The sequence below is a fragment of the Malaya genurostris genome, chromosome 2 (assembly GCF_030247185.1).
Source record: "Malaya genurostris strain Urasoe2022 chromosome 2, Malgen_1.1, whole genome shotgun sequence".
Classification (NCBI taxonomy): domain Eukaryota; kingdom Metazoa; phylum Arthropoda; class Insecta; order Diptera; family Culicidae; genus Malaya; species Malaya genurostris.
Window position 1 is genome coordinate 275246516 of NC_080571.1, and position 23518 is coordinate 275270033.

The window sequence follows — 23518 nt, forward strand, 5'->3', positions numbered from 1 at the left end:
TAGACATAGCATCCATTATGTACGTCGTAAAAGATAAGAGATTAGTAGCAGTGGAGCGTTTCGGCATGAATCCGTGTTGAGTTTCCGCGATGTATTGTTCACAGTGGTCGAAAATTGGCTTAAGAACTACTAATTCGAACAATTCAGATATGGCGCTTAGGCCAGTAATTCCACGCTTGACTGTGTATATCAGCACATTTAGAAATATTTCAGTGTTTCTTTAAGGTGGCCATATTATAACACTATTGTAACCAATATTACAATCTAATTGGTTCTGATCAATAATGGAGTAGCAACACACGGGCGGTCTCTAATGCCAATGCTAAAAACCTGTTGCAAGAATTTATTTTGAAAATAAAACCGGCTGTTTAGATGTATAAATACATTGCAAAATTCGTGCCGTTTTTTGCACTTCTTGTTTTTATCCGGTTTTTGCATCCAAACCTATTTAAACGAATTATCCAAACTAAGTAGCTCTTATCCGATTTTTGCATTCAGCCATACTAATGTTTTATGTCGTCAGTTGTATGGTAGAAAAACGAATATGTCAACCGGATATCATTCGTTAATGAACGCGATTTAAGAAATTAAGATTTCGAATGAATAACCTCATTATGCATATCGCTACTATTCGTGTTGAGCCATCCTAAACAGCTGGTATCGGCGCTAATAGACAGCCGGATAGAAACAAGCACGATTTCTCGCTCTCTGTGCGTGGGCGTGGACTTGCGATTCGACCACACAAAAATGCCCACAGGCTTCATAAGTATTCCATATCAACATAATACAGATTGTCGCCACATACTGTGTTGAGCTGACAGACGGATGATAAATTCGATCAGCCACATCCACCATCACAATCCAGAATCAACGGTCGCCTAGCACCGGAGAAACCGAGTATCATGTTCTTCATAAGCGTCCCAACGAAAGTATGTAGGTATATGTATAGCACACAATATCGTAGGTATGTTTATATCTCCGTTCGCAACAGTGCTTTTCCACGCACACCGTGGGTGGTTCAATTGTGATACTTTGGTCCACCTGCCCTTCACTAATTGCCTTCGCAGGAGGATTGATTCGGAGGAATAAGAGGCTGAAAGATAACTTCTTTGATTCGAAATGACAACAGAGCTTTCTATGAATATCACGCCGTATTTATTATATTGCTTCAATGTGGTACTATTTGCTATTTTGGTTTCGATGCAAAAACTCGATATATGCTTTTCCAGGAAAAATTTTCTTATAGCTTTCGAGCATAGAAACCCGATTGTCACATACTTCTGGACTACTGGCAAGTGTGGAGGAGTAAGTAGTGCCGAGAAATTCGTTGTGCGAGAAATTATGCCGAACTGAAGTATCAAGCTGTGGCGGATTTTCTCGGTACGTGACCGTCGATGTGACATGAATAGCGACAAGGGAGCCGTGAAACCCGTGTTCACCATTTTGTGGTGTTGGCCTAATGGAGGCAAATAGGATATTAACTCGTATTTCATTGAGCCATTGTGGGTCTTTGGCAACAGCCTTCGTAGCACGGTGCTGTTAAAAAGCTTTGTAAGGGAACCAGGGGCGAAATGTACAGAAAAAAACATCACTCTCACTCAGAATGTTATACATTTTTCGTAAGCTACAACATTCAGCTACAATACGTATGTGGGTTGAGATACATATCCCTACTAATACGGGCTCAATCTGGCTCAGAGTACATCAACCTCGAAATCTTAAATCTCAAAATGGGTGAGGCTAAAATGGCCAGTCACATTTCCACGCAGGAAAAAATCCGAAATGCCAGATATTGTATGTAAATCGAATTTTTTTTCGGCCTCATTGATATCTTACAACTGTTTTGTACATGAAAAATATCATTTCGTCTTAAAATTACTGATTTTGTCAAAGAAATTTGAAAAAAAATGATTTGAACAAAATATTAGCAATTCCATGAGAAACTGATATACGATTGCTTAGCGGTTCAAGTTAAACTGTTTAACTTTGCACTGAGCAGTTCAATTTGAACTGCTCTGCACTGACGAGTCTAAGACGAAACGGTAAAAAAGGTAATATACGATCTCTCGAAATTTGGAAGAATAGTTCTCCATCAAAAAATTTTAGACCTGCTTTTTTTTACGTTGTCTTTAGGGTGTCCATTTCCATGTTAGGGTGGATCAAAAAATCGTTTTTTTTTTCAAAAAAGATATTTTCAAAAATCATAATGTTTGAACCATTTAAACGATTGCTCTAATTTTTGAATTTGTGGTCAATAAACGCTTCTAATTTGTATAAGAAATATGCAAATATTGTAATGTTTAAGTTTCGTGTTTTAAAAAGTCAATCGTATAACTTTTTTACGGTTTTCATGGTTTGCGACCAATGAACACTATAATATCTTTATATTTTTTCTAAAATCAGAAACAATTTTACATAACAAGTTCTAAACTTGGCGATGTATGCTTTTTTGTTTTTCGACAATTTCAAGTTTTCGTGGTTTCTGTGTTTTTTTTATCGATTTCCTTTAAAAATACGTTTTTGATGAATGTATAATTTTTGAATCACTTGACCGGTTCCGTTAATTTGAGTAATTTTGTCAAGAAATATCTGCAGTTTTTGGGAAAAATATATGAATGTTTCAGCTTTCAGAACAAATATAAAATGACATAGTGCCCATTGCACAGTGGTCCGAAACGCAAAATTACGGTGACAAAATTATTTTCACTATTTAATATTAGTTTTTTTTGTAGTTGGTACCTTCACAAAAGTTGTTGGTAACTAAATGGTGGTTCTTTTGATGTGAAAAGCTACTAGGACGGTTCTTATTAAAATTCCCGAGTAAAAGTAAGGTGGCTTCTGAAAATTCACTTATTTTGTTTAAACTTTTTTGTCAAACATTGTATGGAAAAGTTATCTTCAGAAGAGTTATTGAACTCATTAATGCGTACAATTTTGGTAAACTAAGCTTTTTCATATGAGCTACCAGTAAAAAGTTATGATTATTTTATCATCAAAAACTAGTCAACCTTCAAATATCAATATTCTTTAGATGCCAGATCGTAAAAATGTATTCTATGCGGTTCCTGAGAGATCATAATAACAGTAAAACTTTGAGAGAAAATTGGAAGGGTGTTATTTTTTCAACTCATTTAAATTAGTCCTAAAACTACCTTCAAAAACATTGCATAACTCTTAAACGCTCGTATCAACACACTTTCTTTAGCAAAATAATAGTTTCAAATTAGCCCTACAAGTAATCCATACATTACCTATTCGAGAAATGAGACAAACAAAAACTACAGCCGAAAATAGACTTTTTGTTGAACAATTTTAATTATTTTTATTACCGAAATAACTGATTCAATAATTTTAATTCCGTTATCGCAAATATCGTACCATTAACATTCAAAATAAAACATAGGACAACATTCGGCGGTGGTTTGATATGTATTGAATAAATGAAACAATTAATTATTTTAATTATTATCTAAAACTAAATATTTTGCTTGTTCGGGTAAGTCTTCTGAACTTCTCCGATTTTGTTTGTTCGACAATGTCAACAGCAAAATCAATTAGTTCTACTTTGCTTAGCAAAATAATTAGTTCAACAACTCTTCTGTAGACAACTTTTCCATTGAACGTTTCACAAAAAAGTTAGAACGAAAAAAAAGGTTTTCCCAGGAGTCACCCTACTTTTACTCAGGAAAATGGATGTAACTCGATCAAATGAAAAGCTAGAAAGGTGCGTTTTTCAGTAAAGTTGCTCAAAAAAAAATTTTCTAAAACTTTATTGTACAAAAAAATCTTGTTTGAGTTCAAATAAGAAAGTTAGATTTCAGATTTTAATCTAAATAAGAAACCATATTACTAACTTCTTACATCAACTTTTGTGAAGACACCAACTACAAAAAACTAATATTTAATAGAAAACATATTTTGGTCATTCTAATTTTCGGCAGTGTTGCTAATAGAGCGAGAGCAACACATTATGTTAGGAATCACTCCAAGAGCGAGTCCACATCTACACACATGGAGTGTGAGCACTCTTCCAGTGTACTGGCAGTGTGCAGCGCACGGTAGTTTTTTTTTTTGGCAAATCGAAGCTTATGCGAGCGTGATAGTCTCTGGAGTGTGCTGTTGCTGGTGTATTTCAAAGCTCCTCGAAGAAATAAAAAGGACTGATACGATTTTCACTAGCAGATGATAATAACACATGGATCAATAACTCCCGAGACTAAAGCAGAGATGGCGCTCGTAGTAAACCAGTAACCACGTCTTTCTAGAGTACTAACCTTTGCTTGAAACGGGTCAAAATTTCAAGTCGATCCGACCAGAAACAGCTGAGTTATCGAGGTTGGAGTAAAGTCGTTTTGTAGTTTGTTTAAAAAATGGAAAAAACCGAGTTTCGTGTTTTGATAAAACATTGTTTTTAATGGGTAAAAACACCGTGCAAGCGTAACAATGGATTGAAAAATGTTATCCGGACTCTTGTCCATCAAAAGCAACGATTTGTCGGTGGTCCGCCGAGTTTAAACGTGGTCGTACCGACACAAATGACGCGGAACGCTCGGGTAGACCTGTGGAAGCCGTTACACCGGAAAATGTGAGTGAAGTTACAAAAATTATAATGAAAGTTCAGTCGGTGTTGAACAGTCGTTCGCACCGCACGCGTATAGCTCTTGGCTCCTGGAATTTTTTTCTGGCTACCTAGAGTTTCATTGATTCAAGGCTTCAGTCTTTTTCAAGGCTACCTGAATCACTAACCAAGTGACTAAGTGATACAAAGAGTGATATTAGAGTGACTAAGTGATACAAAGAGTGATATTAGAGTGACTAAGAAATTAATCAGCCTTTTTTAAGGCTAGCTAGGAGTCTAATCGAAGACTAATTTAGCCTAGTTAATTTAATTTAAAATTTCATTAATTTAAAAAATGCCTGCGTCCAACCGGAAAGGCAACAAGCCTAAGGCTAAAAATAATTCAATACGGAATAAATCACAATCCGTTATTCAACATTTTTCTAATAACATTCACGATCTTATAGAATCTGAATGTAAAAATAAAAGACAACGGACGGATTTCCCTTCCATTGATCCTATGCCGTCTAACAATATTTACGAGATTCTTCCTGAATCCGATTGTAGCGACATAGAAGAAAATTCTTCAAAAATTCCCAAAATGGACGCTTGTCGTTCTGGGAAGAAACATCAATCTATGCCACCAGTGACGGTGATGATTTCCGACTTCAAAGCATTCCGTACTGAGCTTTCTACTTTTCTCCCGGAAGTAAAAGTCTCATTTCAAATCGGACGAAGAGGAGAATGTCGAGTCTTGGTGGATGGATTGGAAGATTACGAACGTCTTATTCGATATTTGTCCGAGAAACTTCATAAATTTTATTCATATGATATAAAATCAGACAGACCCTTCAAGGCTGTCTTGAAAGGATTATCAAATGATCAAAGTATTGATGAAATTAAAAATGAACTAAAAGAATTGCTTGGTTTTGCCCCTTCCCAAGTAATACTTATGAAAAAAAAGAGCGAATGGTACTTCTAAACCACGCTCTGGAATTTCCCATGAACTTTACCTAATACACTTCAATCGAAGTGATGTAAACAATTTGAAAACTTTAGAAAAAGTACGTTTCATTTCCCACATTAAAATTCATTGGGAACATTATAAACGGCATAATCGTATTGCAAACTTAACGCAATGTCGTCGTTGCCAAGGCTTCGGTCATGGAACCAAAAATTGTCATATGGATATACGGTGTTTGAATTGTGGTCAATCGCATTCGAAAGACGTTTGTCCAATGAGTGAAACCACTGATAAATTTTCATGTTCAAATTGCAATGGAAATCATAAATCGAATTATTTGAAATGTCCTGTCAGGGAAAAAATTTTAAACGCTCGTTCGCTTAGACAACAAATCAAATCAACGACCTTAAATTTACAGAACATACCTGAAAATACAGGTACGCCTGCCAATTCATCTTCTAACGAAAACAATTTATTGACAGGTAGATCGACCTCGTCATCATCTTCTTCTAAAGTCAGTTATGCTGGTATATTAGGTAGAAATCTATCACCTATTTCTTCTAATGTAAATAATCAAAACACAGGACCGCCTTGCAGTTCTTCTTCTAACGAAAACAATTTATTAATAGGTAGACCGGCCAAATCATCTTCTTCTAATGGCAGTCTACCTACAAATATTCCTTCAATGCCATTCGCTTCTTTAAATGAAGTCGATTTAGGCGATATAACTGAAAATAAAATGATCTACCTACAAGATCAACTTTTTCAAATGATCATCCAAATGAATTCGACTTCATCACTTTTTGAAGCATTTCAAATCGGATGGAAATTTGCAAATAATATTATAATGAATTTAAAATTTAACAGTGATGTTAAATAATTATTTGAATATTTTAAATTGGAATGCTCGATCTTTGAAATCGAGTGAAGATGAATTTTATAATTTTCTCAAAGTTCACAAAATCCATATTGCCATTGTGACAGAAACTTTTCTTAAACCAAATGTCAAATTGAAAAGTAATCCACATTATGTGGTTCATCGATTTGACAGGTTTACTGGAATGGGTGGTGGAGTTGCCATTTTTGTCCAACGGCAAATTAAACATCGAATTTTACCTTCTTTCAATACTAAAGTTATTGAAAGCTTGGGAATCGAAGTTTAAACCATTCATGGAATTTATTTCATCGCTGGAGCATATTTGCCATTCCAATGCACCGGCGAACAAATAAATTTCTTTAAAGGCGATTTGCAAAAACTTACAAGATATCGATCGAAATTTTTCGTAATAGGGGACTTAAATGCTAAGCATGTCCAGTGGAATTGTAGGCAAAATAACAGTAATGGTAAAATACTTCATAATCAACTCTCAGCTGGTTACTTCACAGTTCTTCATCCCAGTAATCCTACTTGTTTCTCTTCCGTGAAAAACCCGTCTACAATTGATCTGGTTCTAACAGATCAAAGTCACATTTGTAGTGAACCGATTACTCATGCTGACTTTGACTCAGATCATCTTCCTGTAACATTCAGACTTTCCAACGAAGCTATAATTAATCCAATTAGTTCTATTTTCAACTATCATAGAGCTAATTGGTTGGATTACAGATCTCACATTGAAAATCATGTGGATCATGAAACTATTTTAGAAAATTCTGCGGACATTGACACAGCAATTGATAATTTGAATCATTATATTATCGAAGCTAGAAATCTTTCAGTTCCCAAAGCTCAAACTAAATTAAATTCTCCTATCATCGATGACAATCTTCAACTGCTCATTCGGTTGAAGAATGTTCGTCGACGACAATATCAACGTTCTCGTGATCCTGCTATGAAAAACATAGTTAAGGATTTACAAAAAGAAATTAAACATAGATTTACTCTTTTGCGAAATGAAAATTTCGCTAAAGAAGTTGAACAAATTAAACCATATTCTAAACCTTTCTGGAAACTTTCTAAGGTTCTTAAGAAACCTCAGAAACCAATTCCTGCTCTCAAGGAAGGAAATCAAATACTTCTTACAAATGGTGAAAAAGTTAAAAAACTTGCTCAGCAGTTCGAGAGTGTCCACAATTTTAATTTAAACGTTGTGAGTCCTATTGAAAATGAAGTCTCACTGAAATATGATCATATTTCAACCCAAGTGTTATCACACGATGACATTATTGAGACGAATTTTGATGAAATTAAATCAATTATTAGGAAACTCAAAAACATGAAGGCTCCTGGTAATGATGGAATTTTTAATATTCTTATTAAAAATCTTCCCGATGTTGCCTTGAGACTCCTGGTTAAAATTTTCAACAAGTGTTTTTCATTAGCTTACTTCCCAAAAAGATGGAAAAACGCTAAAGTAATTCCTATCCTAAAACCTGATAAAAACCCAGCAGAAACATCAAGTTATCGCCCAATTAGCTTACTTTCTTCTATCAGTAAACTTTTTGAAAAAATTATCTTGTTGAGAATGATGACTCATATAAATGAGAATTCAATTTTTTTACCAGAGCAATTTGGATTTCGTCATGAACATTCAACTACTCATCAACTTGTCAGAGTAACGAACATGATAAAATCAAATAAATCTTCTGGGTTATCCACTGGAGTTGCTCTTCTAGACATAGAAAAAGCATTCGACAGTGTTTGGCACAAAGGTTTAATAGCAAAAATGTCTAATTTCCAGTTTCCTATTTATTTGATCAAAATGATTCAAAATTATTTAACTGATCGTACTCTTCAGGTTAGCTATCAGAATTGTAAATCTGAATTGCTACCCGTACGAGCCGGTGTTCCGCAGGGTTCGAGTGTAGCTCCAATCTTGTATAATATTTTCACTTCTGATCTTCCAAATCTACCCGTTGGTTGTCAGAAATCGCTATTCTGTGACGACACAAGTCTGTTAGCCACAGGTAGAAATCTAAGAGTGATCTGCAGTCGCCTACAAAGAAGTTTAAATATTTTCAGTGATTATCTGTCAAAATGGAAAATTAAACCAAATGCAGCAAAAACGCAATTAATTATCTTTCCTCACAAGCCAAGAGCTTCTTTTCTTAAACCAAACAATAGTCACATTCTCAAATTGAATGGCTTGGAATTGACATGGTCTGATCAAGCTAAATACTTAGGTTTAACGTATGACAAAAATCTCACTTTCAAGGATCACATTGAAGGAATCCAGGCAAAGTGTAATAAATATATTAAATGTTTGTATTCTCTTATAAACAGAAATTCTAAGCTCTGTCTAAAAAACAAATTGTTAATTTATAAACAAATTTTCAGACCAGCCATGCTTTATGCGGTACCAATTTGGTCAAGCTGTTGTTCCACCAGGAAGAAAACGCTTCAAAGGATTCAGAATAAAATTCTGAAAATGATTCTGAAGCGTCCTCCCTGGTTTAGTACAAATGAGTTACACAGACTCACAAATATAGAACCATTAGATGTAATGTCACATAATATTATAAGCAAATTCCGACAAAAATCGATGCAATCTTCAATTGAATCGATTCGATCTCTGTATTAGTTAGTAAGTTAGTATATAAGTTCCTTTTCCCCATTACACAATACAAGTAGGTTTAGAATTTTCCCTACACAAAAATCTCAGAATTGCGGAAGCAAATAATGTCCTCATGGTAATAACCAAATCATATATATATAATAGGGCTGAAAAGTCACCACTTGTGGCTGAACACCCAATTTAAATCTTAATAATTTAATTTTAACTCATATTCCAATTAATAGTTATTTAAAAAAAAAAAAATAATAATGAAAGTTCGTAAAGTGAAGCTCCGTGAGATTGCTGAGATGACACAGATATCATATGGAAGTGTATTTTCTATCCTTCATGAAAAATTGAGCATGAAAAAGGTTTTTTCCAAGTGGGTGCCGCGATTGCTTTCGATGGAACAAAAACAGCAACGAGTCGATGATTCAGAAAGCAGTTTGTCGCTATTTACTCGCAACAAAAAAGATTTCTTGCGTCGTTACGTGACATGGACGAAACATGGATACATCACTACACTCCAGAGTTGAAGCGGCAGTCATCTGAGTGGCGCACAGCTGGCGAAAGCCGTCCGAAGCGTCCGAAAACGCAGCAGTCAGCTGGCAAAGTCATGGCGTCAGTTTTTTTGGATACACATGGCGTGATTCTCATTGACTACCTCGAAAAAGGTAAATCGATCAACAGTGATTATTATATTGACTTACTGGAGCGTTTGAAGGAGGAAATCGCAAAAAAAACGACCGCACATGCAGAGAAAAAAAAACTTTTTCATCAACAATGGCGAAATTGAACGAATTGGGCTTTGATCTGCTTCCCCACCCCCCATACTCGCCAGATTTAGCCCCCAGTGACTAATGGCTCTTTGCTGATCTTAAAAAAATGCTCCAGGGAAAAAGATTTGGCTCAAATGAGGAGGTCATCGCTAAAACTGAAGCTTATTTTGAAGCGAAGATGAATTTTTTTATAAACATGGTATTGAAAAATTGGAAACACGTTGGAACCATTGTATCACCCTAAAAGGTGATTATGTTGATGAATAAAAACAATTTTGCAAAAAAATGTTGTTTCCATTGTTAGTCTCGGGACTTATTGATCCATGTGTTATTCACATGTCGAAAGTCCAATACCCAATAGCAGCACTTCGTTTTAATTCCCGGATTGTTTTAATCTAATTGGATTAAACCCAATTAAACGCTATTTACTATGAATTTGATTTATAGAAGTAACAGGAGTTCAGGGTTTTGCGCAATGTTTGAAATAGCCCTTGTTTGTGTTCGCTCTAGTCCTGTACTCCTGTTCATTCTCTGTACGAAATTCAAGTAAATAACAGTAATAAGGTTGAAACTGTTGCATGCTTTGTGATTAGATTTTTATTATTGTCGTTATAATAACGATAGCGAATGGAACGCAGCAATGTCAATAGAACTTAGAGTTCGAGCGGGAGCGAAAGAGCGAGTGGGAGCGAAAGAGCGAGTGGGAGCGAAAGAACGAGTAGGAGTTTTCATGTGTGTAATCAAAGAGTAAGCAACGACAAGAGTGCGAGAGTGGAAGAGTAACGGGTGCAGCAGTTCGTGTGCATGTTTGTCTGTACAAGAGTGAGTGAGTGAGAGCCAAAAGGAGCACGACTGAGGTGGAGAATGTTTGATCGTCTCTAACCAGTTAAGAATGCCGTAGAACACTTATGCGAAAAAAATGTGTGTGGAGCACGCTCACAGGAGAGTGTTTGATGTTTAGGTGGCATTTGATGTTTAGGTGGCAACAATCACCCTAATGGCAGAATAAAAGAATACGGATCTAATATTTTTTTTATGAAAAACGATACTTCCAAACATTACGAAATCTTGATAGATCGTATATCAGTTTTTCATGAAATTGCTGCATAAATATATGGAGGCCGCATGGTCGTAAACAACGAGGCTTTAAATTTTCAAAAAAATATAACTCAAAAACCGAAAATAACATATCGCTAATTCGCAAACCATGAAAACCGTTAAACAGTCATACAATTCTATAGTTCCACGACAAAAGGGCCTAACTGCAAATGACAGCATCTCTTTGTTCACTTGGTCTTTTGATTATCACGGAGCGATTACTGCAATTTCTCGAAAATTCCCAACAGAAAGCGTAAGGTAAGCGTGGAGAAAGATTCTTTCAAATATTACGAGATTCCGAAAGTTTTTCATGGAATTGCTGATATGTGAAATAAAATGTTGCCTTTTAGTTAAGACCAAAATTTAAATGAACAAGAAAACTTTTCACTCATACTCTGATTTACTGTTTGGCTCAGGGAAGCAATTCACACATGTGAAAGTACTGTCGCTTGAGCGCACAATCCGGGTGAGCTGTGTGGGAGCATTCAATGCAAACTTTGTAGTGCTGATTATTGAGTAATTAGTCCCAGAAGAAAACGTAGCATTTCTATATTCTACAACGCAATAATTATGGAACAAGAAAATTTTACTTTTGACGTAAAAATGACACTTTTGCACTCATCGACTACTGAGGTTCTACTGAATGTACGACATGTCAAACGAACATATGACAATTGTAGCCAATGCTCGAGCTCGCGTATAGAAAACTAGCCCGAGAGGATGTGACGTTTAGTGCTCGAATTATTGTTAGTGGCATTTTCATCTCGCGGCCTTTTTTGCCCCAGCTACTCCTACCTAATATAGAAACAATGATACTTTTTCATTATGACTTTGCGTGGGTTAGAATCGTTCTAGGTTCAAACTCGGTCATATGAAAACTGGATCTAAATATCCGACTGACAGAAGCCTAAGCTTAACGAATCATAGAAATGAAAGAAAATCAATAACTAGACAAATCATTTACAGATGCTAGTATTAATTGTCACAGCAAGTACCCGGCATCATGTTCCAATTATGTTCTCGTCAGTGTTCCCATCTACCTTCATCAGAATGTCAATCGCAGTCGGACGACCCAATCAAAACTCGATACCCGAATGGTATGGTCCCAATTGCGAAGAAGAAACAAATTGAGTTGCGAGTCCCCACATCCACACTCACCGATATTGCCCTCGGCCGAGACGGTGCTACTGCCAATATTGACCAGCATCAGCCATGATGCCACCAGCAATTGTACGCGTTGTCGCCAGTTGTGTGTCCATGCTGCTAGTGCTGTCGTCGATATGTCAATATTTGACATTGTGCTATTATTACATCACTTTAAAGTTATGCTGGCCCCCTCTCGCTTGCACGGCTTGATTTCAGGAGACGGGGGATGGCGGTTGACGGACTCAGTCAGGCTACTCGTGGGATTTCCGTTTTATTACACTGGTTGCAGGATCAACACTAGCTGTCACGAGAATCAATACTGGTCCGATGTTGACCGCTACTTTCCTGGATATCTGTGGGATATGAAGAAAAAGAAAAAAGAAAAATAAGGTGAAATTAATTGCAACGTTTCTTGACTATCATATTTCGTGAACTGGAAGGAAGAAAGTTAATAACGATTCCGGTCGGTTTTGGCGAATAACAACTGCGTCATGCCAGGTTGAAAATAATGATGTAACTCCGTGGGATGAACAAAGATAATAGGATAAGATATTATGACCAAGGCTACAGTTCTACTGGAATCTATTCACTTCTGGACTACCAACCCACATGGAAGTGCTAAAGGTCGAAAATAATGTTTCATCATAGCTGAATCGTAACTCGACAGAATTGATAGTATGAACCTCGTCTTTGAGATGAGAGTGAAGACATTCATCCGACTGAAGGCTAAATATAGCAATTCTAGTAATATTCGTATTATTTTTTTCGACGAAAAACAGTACATTTTGCAGAAAGATCGAGAAAATACAGTGGGGGAGAGGTGGCGATTAGTGCGCACGTAAGCTTTTTGATGTATTACAAATAAAATATTACTTTTATCAATATCATAAACACGTCTACGGAAATATAAAACCTTGTTTTTCAATATCCTCAAATGAACGATTACAATTATTATGTTGCTTACGAGCATGGAAGCCACAAAATATTCATGTTTTGTTCCTAATAGTGCACAAGGTAAGGTAATAGTGCGCAGTGGTGCACAAGTATGCGCACAATGTATTTTCCTTAGTACTCGAATACTCGTATTTTCCGTAATACTCGGAATACTCGATGATAACTTCGTTTGGGTCGAAAAACTGTTACTAAACAAAAAAAAATTAGAGGGTTGTATTCAAGACACGACCGAGCACAATAACATTAAAAAAGGATCGTTTCTAGTGTCTTCATAATAAATACATAATATATACAACTGTGGAACTCATTTATACTACTAAATCGAGGAGGCCGCTTCTAGATAAATTTCAGAATTTAATTTTGAATCTTTTAAAGCGTTTAGTTCCTGGTTGGACAACAGCTTGTTCAGTCACATTGTCACGTTTTGTTCGTATGGGAATGAAGATTTAAGTAAGCAAACCGATCCGTTGACAAAGTAAAACATTTTTAAGCTTACAGTATTGAAGCTTTGGAATCATTTAAATTAGGAAAATCCATTAACAAATTATCGAGGAACAAGCGCTGCAAATTAGATCCGAAAAATCTATCGCCAATAATTCTAAATTGGCCTGATAGTTACCAGAGAACCAAAATAAAATACTCAATTCAAAACAATTTTTCAATGGTATGCAATTGAAATATTCAAACGACGTTATCTCATAAGTTTAAGTTTAATGTTTCCAAATCGATTAGTTGTTGAATTAAATAAATCCATCAACAAATGACTGAGTTATAAGCGTTCAAAATTATGACAGAAGAATGTTACGCGATAAGTTTTGCATGTTTTAAATTGACACCCAGCCTCGGGAAGCGAAGTGTAAGGCATTTTTAATGGCAAAATCGACCAAAAATTTGCTAAATACATGGGATATTTCAAAAGAATCGGTTACCACGCTGATTCGGTTCTTCAATAGCTAGATGATATATAAGATACTCAAGCGAACACGGTGTTGCGCAGACAACAGAAAATTTCACCAACACATAAAGCAAAAGCGAAAATCCAGCGAGCGAACGCATATACAATCCAGTCATCAGCTCACTGGACGAGCTACTTGTTTCATTCACAGTCAATCATCGACTAGGCAAAGAAATATTTTGCAGCCTATATTTATAGATTTCTCTTCATACTACGCATAACGATACGGTGTTTTTTATGCATGACGCAAAGCCTCCTATGCTGAACAAAAAGTTGACGTCATTTTGTACAACAGGGATTGGTGGATGAAAACATAGGTCGATTCCAACCATTTTTTCAATAGTTTACTATTGAAATACTGAAACGACGTCGTCACACATGTTTAAGTTAAAAGTTTCCGAATCGATTGGTTGTTAAATTATAACAATCCATCAACAAATGACCGAGCTATTAACGTTCAAAATTATGACACAAAAAGGTTACGCGACTATTTTTGAAACTTTTAATTGACACCCGACCCCATATAGTGAAGAGTAAGGCATTTTTAATGCCAAAAACGTGATTCTATTAGAAATAAATATAAAGTTTATTTTCCAATGACAGATTTTATATTTACGTCTGTCGTATCGGTATAAAATAATAGGGAATGTGAAATGTAATTTAATTAAAGTTAATTGGGTCAAATCTCAATATTTATTGTAAGTAAATAGTGGTACACGGAAAGAAATTCGTTACTGCTGTTATGATTAAATAATCATGACATTAATCATTCTAACTTGTCATGAAACCATGAGCAATAAGTCTTTTCCCATGAAAATTAATCATGGTCCGAAAATGCGTTACTTGAGAAATGTATTTCTTTCAGAGCTCGTAACTCCGATTTTCTACCCGGATATCACTTTGAACCCTCTTCCTCAAGTGATGTGATAGATTGCTTAATAGAGTAATGGTAAGGCAAGAAGCAGACATTGAAAAACAAGAGCTACTGAAAATATTTATTTCATACTGAGGTATATTCCTTTCATAATTGTGTTGTTTCATCCAACAACTGATAAAGACTTGACAACATAAAGATTTTAAATAAGACGATTTGGCGAACGATTTTTTTAAAACAAAAATAAAGAAAAATCGTTCTGCGGTATTTGCAAGAATTCGACATAGAGTTTGTTTTAAGAGGTTTATTTCACACGTGTTTTTTCATGCAGTTTGTTAAAGTTTTTGAATTCTGAAACACAAAATCAAAACTGGAGCAATGAGCACAAGTAAGCACGTTATTTTAGGCGTCGTCGTTTTTCATAAAAACATATTTTAATTTGTAATGATTCAGATTAAAAGAATTTTCACTGTTTTGCAATTCAAATGTATGTCATTTGAGACATTAGTTAAAATCGCGTAAAAATACGTTCATCACATCATTTGATTTAATTCATATTCGAAACCTTCATATTTTAAAACATAACGCCTGAATTTATGTTGCAATGACTACCATTATAGTAGAAACACGCCTGAAGTTAAACCCAACAACGTCAAGTGCGTTACGCTTAAATTTCAGCGAAATCAGTTCTAATGGATCATGATCTCAGAATTTTTAATCATGGTGTATTATCATAACATGAAAATATACTATTTTCCCCAAATCATGACTCGTTTTGCTTATATCTAGAATCGTAATTTTGCCCGTGTAAACATTAACAGGAGTTCACAATGAGATGCGCACTAATATGTACCGCGCACTATTACCCACCTTTCCCCTACATCGACTTTGAAAAAACAATACATTCTTCAGTACGCATTTTATCTTAAAATAGAGAATAAAGACTGTCCCAGAAAGTATGGACACACATTGATTTCGCTGTAAATAATTCACAAGTGTTAGATATTCAAATTTTATTCGATATACTGATAATATTAGACTACAACAACAGAATATTATTCTCAACATTTGCTCTTTAGCCATTGTAGACTAGCTGGCGCACTTTCTTGCGAACGTTCCTCATTAAATTCCGTACAGATTTCTTGGCGACAAGTTTTGACACTTTTTTCCAATCTTTTTCAAACTGTTTAATGGTTTTGGCTGCCGACACATGTTTCCTAAGACATGTGCCTTCGTTAATGCCCAAAATTCCTCAATTGGTCGAAGTTGTGGGAAATTTGGTGGATTTTGGGACGAAAGTGACATTTTTGGTAGTACATCATTCTACCGTTGATTTCGAGTAGTGGCAAGAAATAAGATCTAGCCAGAAAACAACAGGATCCTTGTGGCTTCAAATCATGGGTAGAAGTTTTTGTAAACATTCCTTGATGTATATTTCGCTGTTCATTGAAGCAGTGGTGATGAAGGGTTTCGAAATCTTACCGCAGCTACAAATTGCTTGCCAGATCATAGCTTTCTTACCAAATTTTTCGACTTCAATCGCTGTCTCGGACTGGTTTAACACTTGCCCTTCTCGCACCGTATAATATTGTGGTCCCGGCAAGGATTTGCAATCGAGTTTCACGTAGGTTTCGTCGTCCATGATTATGCAGTTCAAATTTCCAGCAAGAATCGTATTGTACAACTTTCGAACCCTCGGCCTGATCGATGCTTCTTGTTTCGGACTACGTTTTGGTTGTTTCTGCTTCTTATAGTTTCGAAGATTCAAACAACAACTGGACGCAGCCATAAAAATTGACAGATTCTGAACCATTGCGAAATAGCAGCGGTTTTTAGTTGCGTCCATGCTTTCTGGTACAGTCTTTAGAAATAAATGTAAATAATTATCAAATGATTTATCTTCATCATCTCAATAACTTTTTTTTCGTGAATACGACTTACTTTACTATGGAGCCCCTTTTCAAAATTAGCCATATGGAAGAATGGGCAGAACTTAATCGTAAATATCTCGACTTGTATTAATGGCAGCAACATAATTCTTTCACTATTTCATCAAAAATATGATCCGGAATTTAGGATAATATTTTGAACAGTATGAGATAACCACAAACAACTCAAAAATTAGGTTTTCTGAGCGTTATAAAAGGGGAACCGTGGTCGAAAATCGATCATTTCTTCTTGTGCGTTGGATGGAAGCAGACGTCGGTGAGAGAAGACGTATTCAAACAGCGGCATCGGAGAGCGCACCTTCTGCGTGGATAAAAACCCCAGGTCGTAGTTCTCATTTGCCTTCCGGTCGTCAGGGCGAGAAGACGCATTAAACCAGTTTCGCATCATTTGACACTGCGAGCGGATGTGTCGGTTTGTACGCAAAGCTATTTTCAATTCAAGCAAGAACGATTGCATCAGCTGCTGGTGGTTTGCATTGGCTCTAAATGTTATCTAAAGAACTGTATCCTGTACAGCATCTTGATAGTTTCTTTCAATGAAATATGCAAATCCGAAGTGAGATAATCGACGACAAAAATCGTTTAAAATTTTAGTAGTAAAAAGGGGGAAAGTTTCGCAATTCACACAATCGATCAACTGTCAATTCGAATTCGAAAGTGTAAAGAAATCATGTCAGTTTTATTCGTATTCACGACATCCAGTTATGTCTCTTACATTACACCCCCGTACTTTTTTATTTCCCAATGGAAATTGTTTTTTTTACCACCACATGCACTTGAAATAATTACAAAACAGTTTAAAAAAAAAAACTTGACATTCTTTTTTTGTTTTTTTAAGAAACGAATATTTGTAATTTTTCTTTTGTTTCAAAATAACAAATGCTAGCAAAATTGTTGTTACGCGCTTTGATCAAGAATGAACAATAAAAAAAAACCACGATAGAAAGGAGAGAAAGCAACAAATCTATATGACATTTCCAATTGACCTTTTGTCATGAACAACCCGCCGATTGTTGTTTGCATGTGATTATATTCGCTACATGATGCTACTGCTTTCTCAGACATTTTGTATTTCAGTGAATCGGAATTCGATGCGTCGAAGACTTAAACTATTGTGTTAATTTTTCGATTTGAAAAATACAGTGCATTTCAATTGGAAAATGCAGCACAAAGGGTGTAGTCGGGAATGCATATAAAAACTGCTCCAAACAGAAATTAAATTTATATAAACTGTTTGAACGGGTTTGTATTGGAGATGATTTTCCCAAAATTTTAACCCTTCAACTGCAATATTTGTGGAGTTAGGGTGATTCTTCTGATTTTCATTTTATTTCAAATTTTCAAAAACTTCTTTAGCCAAAAATTTAAAAAAAAAGTCGGAAACCTTCTTTATTTCATGTAAAAAAAGATGTTCAAAATTTTCGATTTTTTTTACTCGCCTTTTCAATTTTGGTACCACTCTAAATTTTACATAAAAAATAAATCATTTATTAGTAAATTACGCTGTATTTTTTCAGATTTTTTAAAAATGTGGAGGGGTATAATATCAGACTTTAAAAAAATAAATCAATCGATAAACCATGCGTCTCCATCAAAATATCATCAGGTGGAGACACATGGTATTTAGTTCTGAAATCATACACCACTCGCCTTCAGAGCTAAATACGAACTTGAGTTCAGGTCTTGGGTATTGAAGTAATTAATAACTTTCATTCAATTTCTGTTTGGGGATAGTTTTTATAGGCAATCCCGGCTATACCCTTAGAATACTGTATTTTCAAGAGAAAAAACAGTACGTATAATTTGGGTCAAAAATACAGTATTAAAATTACAGTACAGATACGAGCGTTAGCTATAACTCATCTGACTGTACATACTCCTCCAATTTCGGTTAAACTTTGTACACGTTTTCATTATGGTAAAACACTGCGGGATCAATTCCACTTAAGACTGTTCTTCAAATCGTTTCAACTCGTAAGCTGTTAATTGTTAAAAAATGGTACAAACAAAGAAATCCGATTACAAGATCATGGAACCAATCATTTTATCTTCTCATGAACTTATGACAATTACTCATGATTTTATAGACAAATGATCCCAGCCATAAGCAAAAACTCTTCTGCCATGAAAATCTATCATGGTTTTAATATGCGTTAGTTGAGGAATGTACTTTATTCGAAACTCGTACCTCTAATTTTCTTACCGGTTATCACTTTCAACCCCCCGAATGAAGTGACAATGTGATAGATTGAAGGATTGGTAAAAAGTAGATATTGCAATAAATGTAAAATTGTGTGCTGAATTCTGAGAAATTCTTGTTCAATGGTTAAAAAAAACACTATTTTTGCGAATTTTTTAGAGCCATCGTTCAACAAAATAAATTCAAATGTTTTGCATAATAATATCAAACGGTATAAGGAAACATTGACAACGATTCGGAAGCCTTAAGCCAATCGTCGGAGTGGAACTGTCGACCGGAAACTTCGTGGTAAGATTTTGAAGACGATAAAGAGGAATCCTAAGCTGTCGGACCGTGATTTAACCAGAAAATTCGGTGCAGCCCATAGTACCGTGAGGAGAACTCGATTCCGGGAAGGAATCAAGTCGTATCGAGCTAGCAAACAGCCAAATCGGACCATAAAACTGAATAGTGTGGTCAAAATTCGTGCTCGGAAACTATATGACCAGGCCAAGTTCGACGGGTGTCTTCTGATGGACGATGAAACCTATGTAAAGGCTGACTTCGGGCTAATCTCAGGACAAAAATTTTACTTGGCAACGGCTCGGGTGGATGTTCCAGCCAAATTTAAATTTGTTTTTGCGACAAATTTGCAAGAAAATTTATGATTTGGCAGGGAATTTGCAGCTGTGGCAAAAAATGAAAGTTTTCGTTACAAATAAGACAATGACATCGGAACTATACCAAAAAGAGTGTCTCCTAAAACGAATTTTGCCGTTCATTCGATCCCACGACCATTTCGTAATGTTTTGGCCAAATTTGGCAAGCTGCCATTACAGCAAAGTCGTTCAAGAACGGTATGCAGAGAAAAGGGTCCAGTTTGTTTCGAAAAACCTTAACCCACCCAACTGCCCAGTTCCGCCCTATTGAGAAATACTTGGCAATCATGAAGAGGAGACTCAAGGCAAAGGGAAAGGTTGTCAAAGACATCAATCAGATCACGACCTGGTGGAATAAGATAGCTAAAACGATGGACGAAGAAGGTGTGCGCCGCCTAATGAGCCGTGTTACAGAAAAATTCGAGAATTCCTTCGAAGCCGTGACGAATAATTTTATCCGTATTTTTTCTTAAAAGTATGAAGAAAACGCTACGTTTGTATTCAATAGTAAATAACTGAAATATAGGCAATTGTTCCAATCTATCTGAAGCAAGCTTTAATCAGAAGTCAACTAATCAAAGCAGCTTAGTATAATTTGATGTTTTTCTGGACCCCAACGTTTTTATTTTTTTTATTTTGTTCTTTTCTGTAGCTGTAAAACTTCCTCAGAACGAAAAGGAAAACGTTGGGGTCTGGTATTTTACATCTAAAAAGTGTGTGCAAAATTTGAAAAAAATGATGAAATAGTTTTCGAATTTTCAAAACCTGCTTTCGAGAAAAACCCGTTTAAAGTTAATTGTATATAGACAAAGGAAACAATTTATTTTCCTGGGAAGCGCGTAGGGTTTCGAAAAAATCATACTTTTTTATATTTTGTCATAATAAAACATTTCAAGAGAGTTTTGTCAAATTTTCAAGTCTATCGAATCAGAACTCTTGGGCCTGTGGGCCGAGCTCTTGTCTCTTTGCAGTTTGAGATAAGCAAGTTTTGCCCCGATAAACTTGAAAATTTCACAGAGTATTCTTGAAATGTTGCACTATAGTAAAATACAAAGAAAAAAATGTTCATTGTACGGCTCCTGTCAGGCGCGTACACAGGGGGGGGGGGGGGGTTTAGGGGTTCAAACCCCCCCCGAAACAAAAAATTATAACCCATGGGAAACATTGTGATATAAATTGTACATGTGTTGATTTATCACCATGTTCTAAACCCCCCCCCCCCCCTCCCCCCCCGAAAATTTTCTCTGGCTACGCGCCTGGCTCCTGTCGTAAAACGCTTCTTTGCAGTCATTTGCGCTGAGCACGATATCTAAAACACTAATGAATCGATTAATTTCAAATTTCTTCAGGTTTGGTTCCAAATTGCTTGGAAGTCATCCCGATAGCCACTTGGTAGATTGTAACGAAATTTTGCACATGTCTTCATTATAAGCAAAGTCTTGACATTACATTCCTTTTGTGGAATTTTGCCTTTCTCTTTCAACAGACTTCGCAGCCGAGGTAGGATGTCAGTAGGATCGTAGTGGCTAGTACTACTACGATCCTACTGACACTATAAGTCCTTCCACGTCGGGGCTCGAATATATGACAACTGGCGCGCCCTATGCGTTGAACCGCCAACCCGGGTCGACGTCTTCATTACACTCTAAGCTATTAAGGATATATATATATGTATATATATATATATATATATATATATATATATATATATATATATATATATATATATATATATATATATATATATATATATATATATATATATATATATATATATATATATATATATATATACATATATATATATTTATATATATATATATATATATATAAAAGCTCATGTAGTTTTTTTCACCTGAAGCTATATTGTCTATCGCTAACCACTACTTTTTGCCTTTCTCATATAGAAAGGTTATGCAATCACTGTGAAAACCTACTTTTGAACCGAGGCCCGGAGGGCCGAGTGTCATATACCATTCGACTCAGTTCGTCGAGTACGCAAAATGTCTGTGTGTGTGTATGTGTGTATGTAACGTTTTTTTGTTTTTGTTTTTGCTAATCCTTTTTTGCTAATGCTTTTTTGCTCACTAAACCAACGATTGGGGATGATAAATCTCTTATTTTGCTCTGGACACCAAATTTTCTCGGTAGGCCACTGTCTCCACCTTAAAACTTTGGTGGCGCTTCGGTTAGTTCTTCGTCGTCTAAATCAAAATTGTTATTTTTTAACCGTACAAACTACTTCCGACATGCTCGCTCAGCTTGAGGACGCTCACCATAGCTTTATGAACAAATAATTTCAGCTGTTTTTCATCAATCACGGTCAACTCACGACCTGTCGGTCAAGCCAACCTAAATTAAGAGTAAGTTCAATTCCAAAAACTTGTTACTTCAAGTGCCACAATATTTTATGATTTATCCCCGCAGCCATCGAGTAATGAGCTCCAAGTAATAAGAGCAATGTGCTACAAGCCTCTTTCGGAATGCTGAAAATATTCCCATCAAGTATGACGTGCTCTAGTGTTTCGTAATTTTTTGATAAAATAGAGCTTCAATACGAGTTCCAACAAGTTTTGCATCCAGTAATTCAAAATTAAAAAGAAGGCTGTAAGTTCCGACTTTCACGTAGGCCAAATGCCATTCATACATATTATAGCTGTGCATGTTAAAAGCTCGTGTTGAACTTTTCATGTTGCCAAAGAATTGCGTGACACTTTTCTTCAAGAAGAAAAAAGTGTTGTATAATAATTGCATGATCTTTCTTTTATATATTACTCCATGTACTGTAAAAACTATGTATTATCTGGTATGACTGTATCAATGGTGTTGGAGCAAAAAATGCTCATTTGATACATACCTTGTAATTGAACAACTGAAGTGCCTCAAAAGTTTCCCAAGTGAAAAGTAATATTGACTAGCCATAGCAAAACGACCCTAATAAAGGTAATAACCCTATGTCTAGTATACTGTAGAACGCTCTGCGGCGAAAACAAAGATATCATGGTACACTCTTCAGCTGCCATTGACGTCAACATCAGGCGCAAGTAACCACCCCCAACGCCTTTAATAAATATTCGAGCTTGATAAGAATATGGGACAGGGAAATCAACATTCAAAGCTAACCTTTTGTGTATTGTGAGCTCGTAACAAATGTCATTTGTTTATTTGCTTTTTTCTAGTCAACAACCGACAATCGACCGTCGCCCTTCCTGCGTATGGCGTTTTCCACTTCCTACGATATCGTCATCCATCTGTTGCATGTCACCCATTACTAAGCGCATGTTATGCGATAATAACCCGAACTAATGCTTTCTTCTGCCCATGTAAAGAGAGAGAGAGAGAGCCTGTCGGGCAGCTCGGGAGCTGAAAAATGCCAGCACGGAATGGCTATAATGTGGAGTATGAACAAAATACCAAGGCTGCATCACACCCATTCGATGATAGTATGCAGGACAGCCGTTCAATCTGACGGTTCCACAGGGCAGAAGAAAAATTTTCTCCTTAAACACGCACGTATTCACTCACCATCACTTGCGCAATGGAACCGTGTGGAATGCGTGGAAAGGAAACCGTATTGCACTAACGTGCTCATATCGTGACGGTTGTTCGTGGGAATGCGAATTGTTGAGAAGCGGATCAGATTTAGGCATAGTTTTCATCATGCATCAACGCAGGACTCAAGTCAACAGGTCGTTTCACACGAACACATGACCTTCATATTCACATGACCAATGCTGAAGATGACGGAAAAGCATGTTCATTAACTGTCAAAAAAATGAAATGCAAATTTTTCACCTACTGAGGCAAAAATCACTAGCGACGAATGTTCTTGCTAAATCCAATCCTTTATGCGTTAGGCCGTTCAACAGGCTCTTATTCTCCCAAACGTCATATCGATTCTCATGCAAT

General features: G+C 36.0%; 1 protein-coding gene across 5 annotated transcripts in view; it reads right to left on the reverse strand.

Moving 5' to 3' along the window:
• The window catches only part of LOC131430147 (receptor-type tyrosine-protein phosphatase-like N), an 83993-nt gene that overhangs the window by 44205 nt on the left and 16270 nt on the right, over positions 1–23518 (reverse strand). For all 5 annotated transcript variants that reach the window (XM_058594871.1, XM_058594869.1, XM_058594870.1 and 2 more), the window contains one exon: positions 12052–12392. In XM_058594871.1, coding sequence (XP_058450854.1) covers positions 12052–12190 — 139 coding nt within the window. In that variant the 5' untranslated portion in view covers positions 12191–12392. The remainder of the gene's footprint in view (positions 1–12051; positions 12393–23518) is intronic.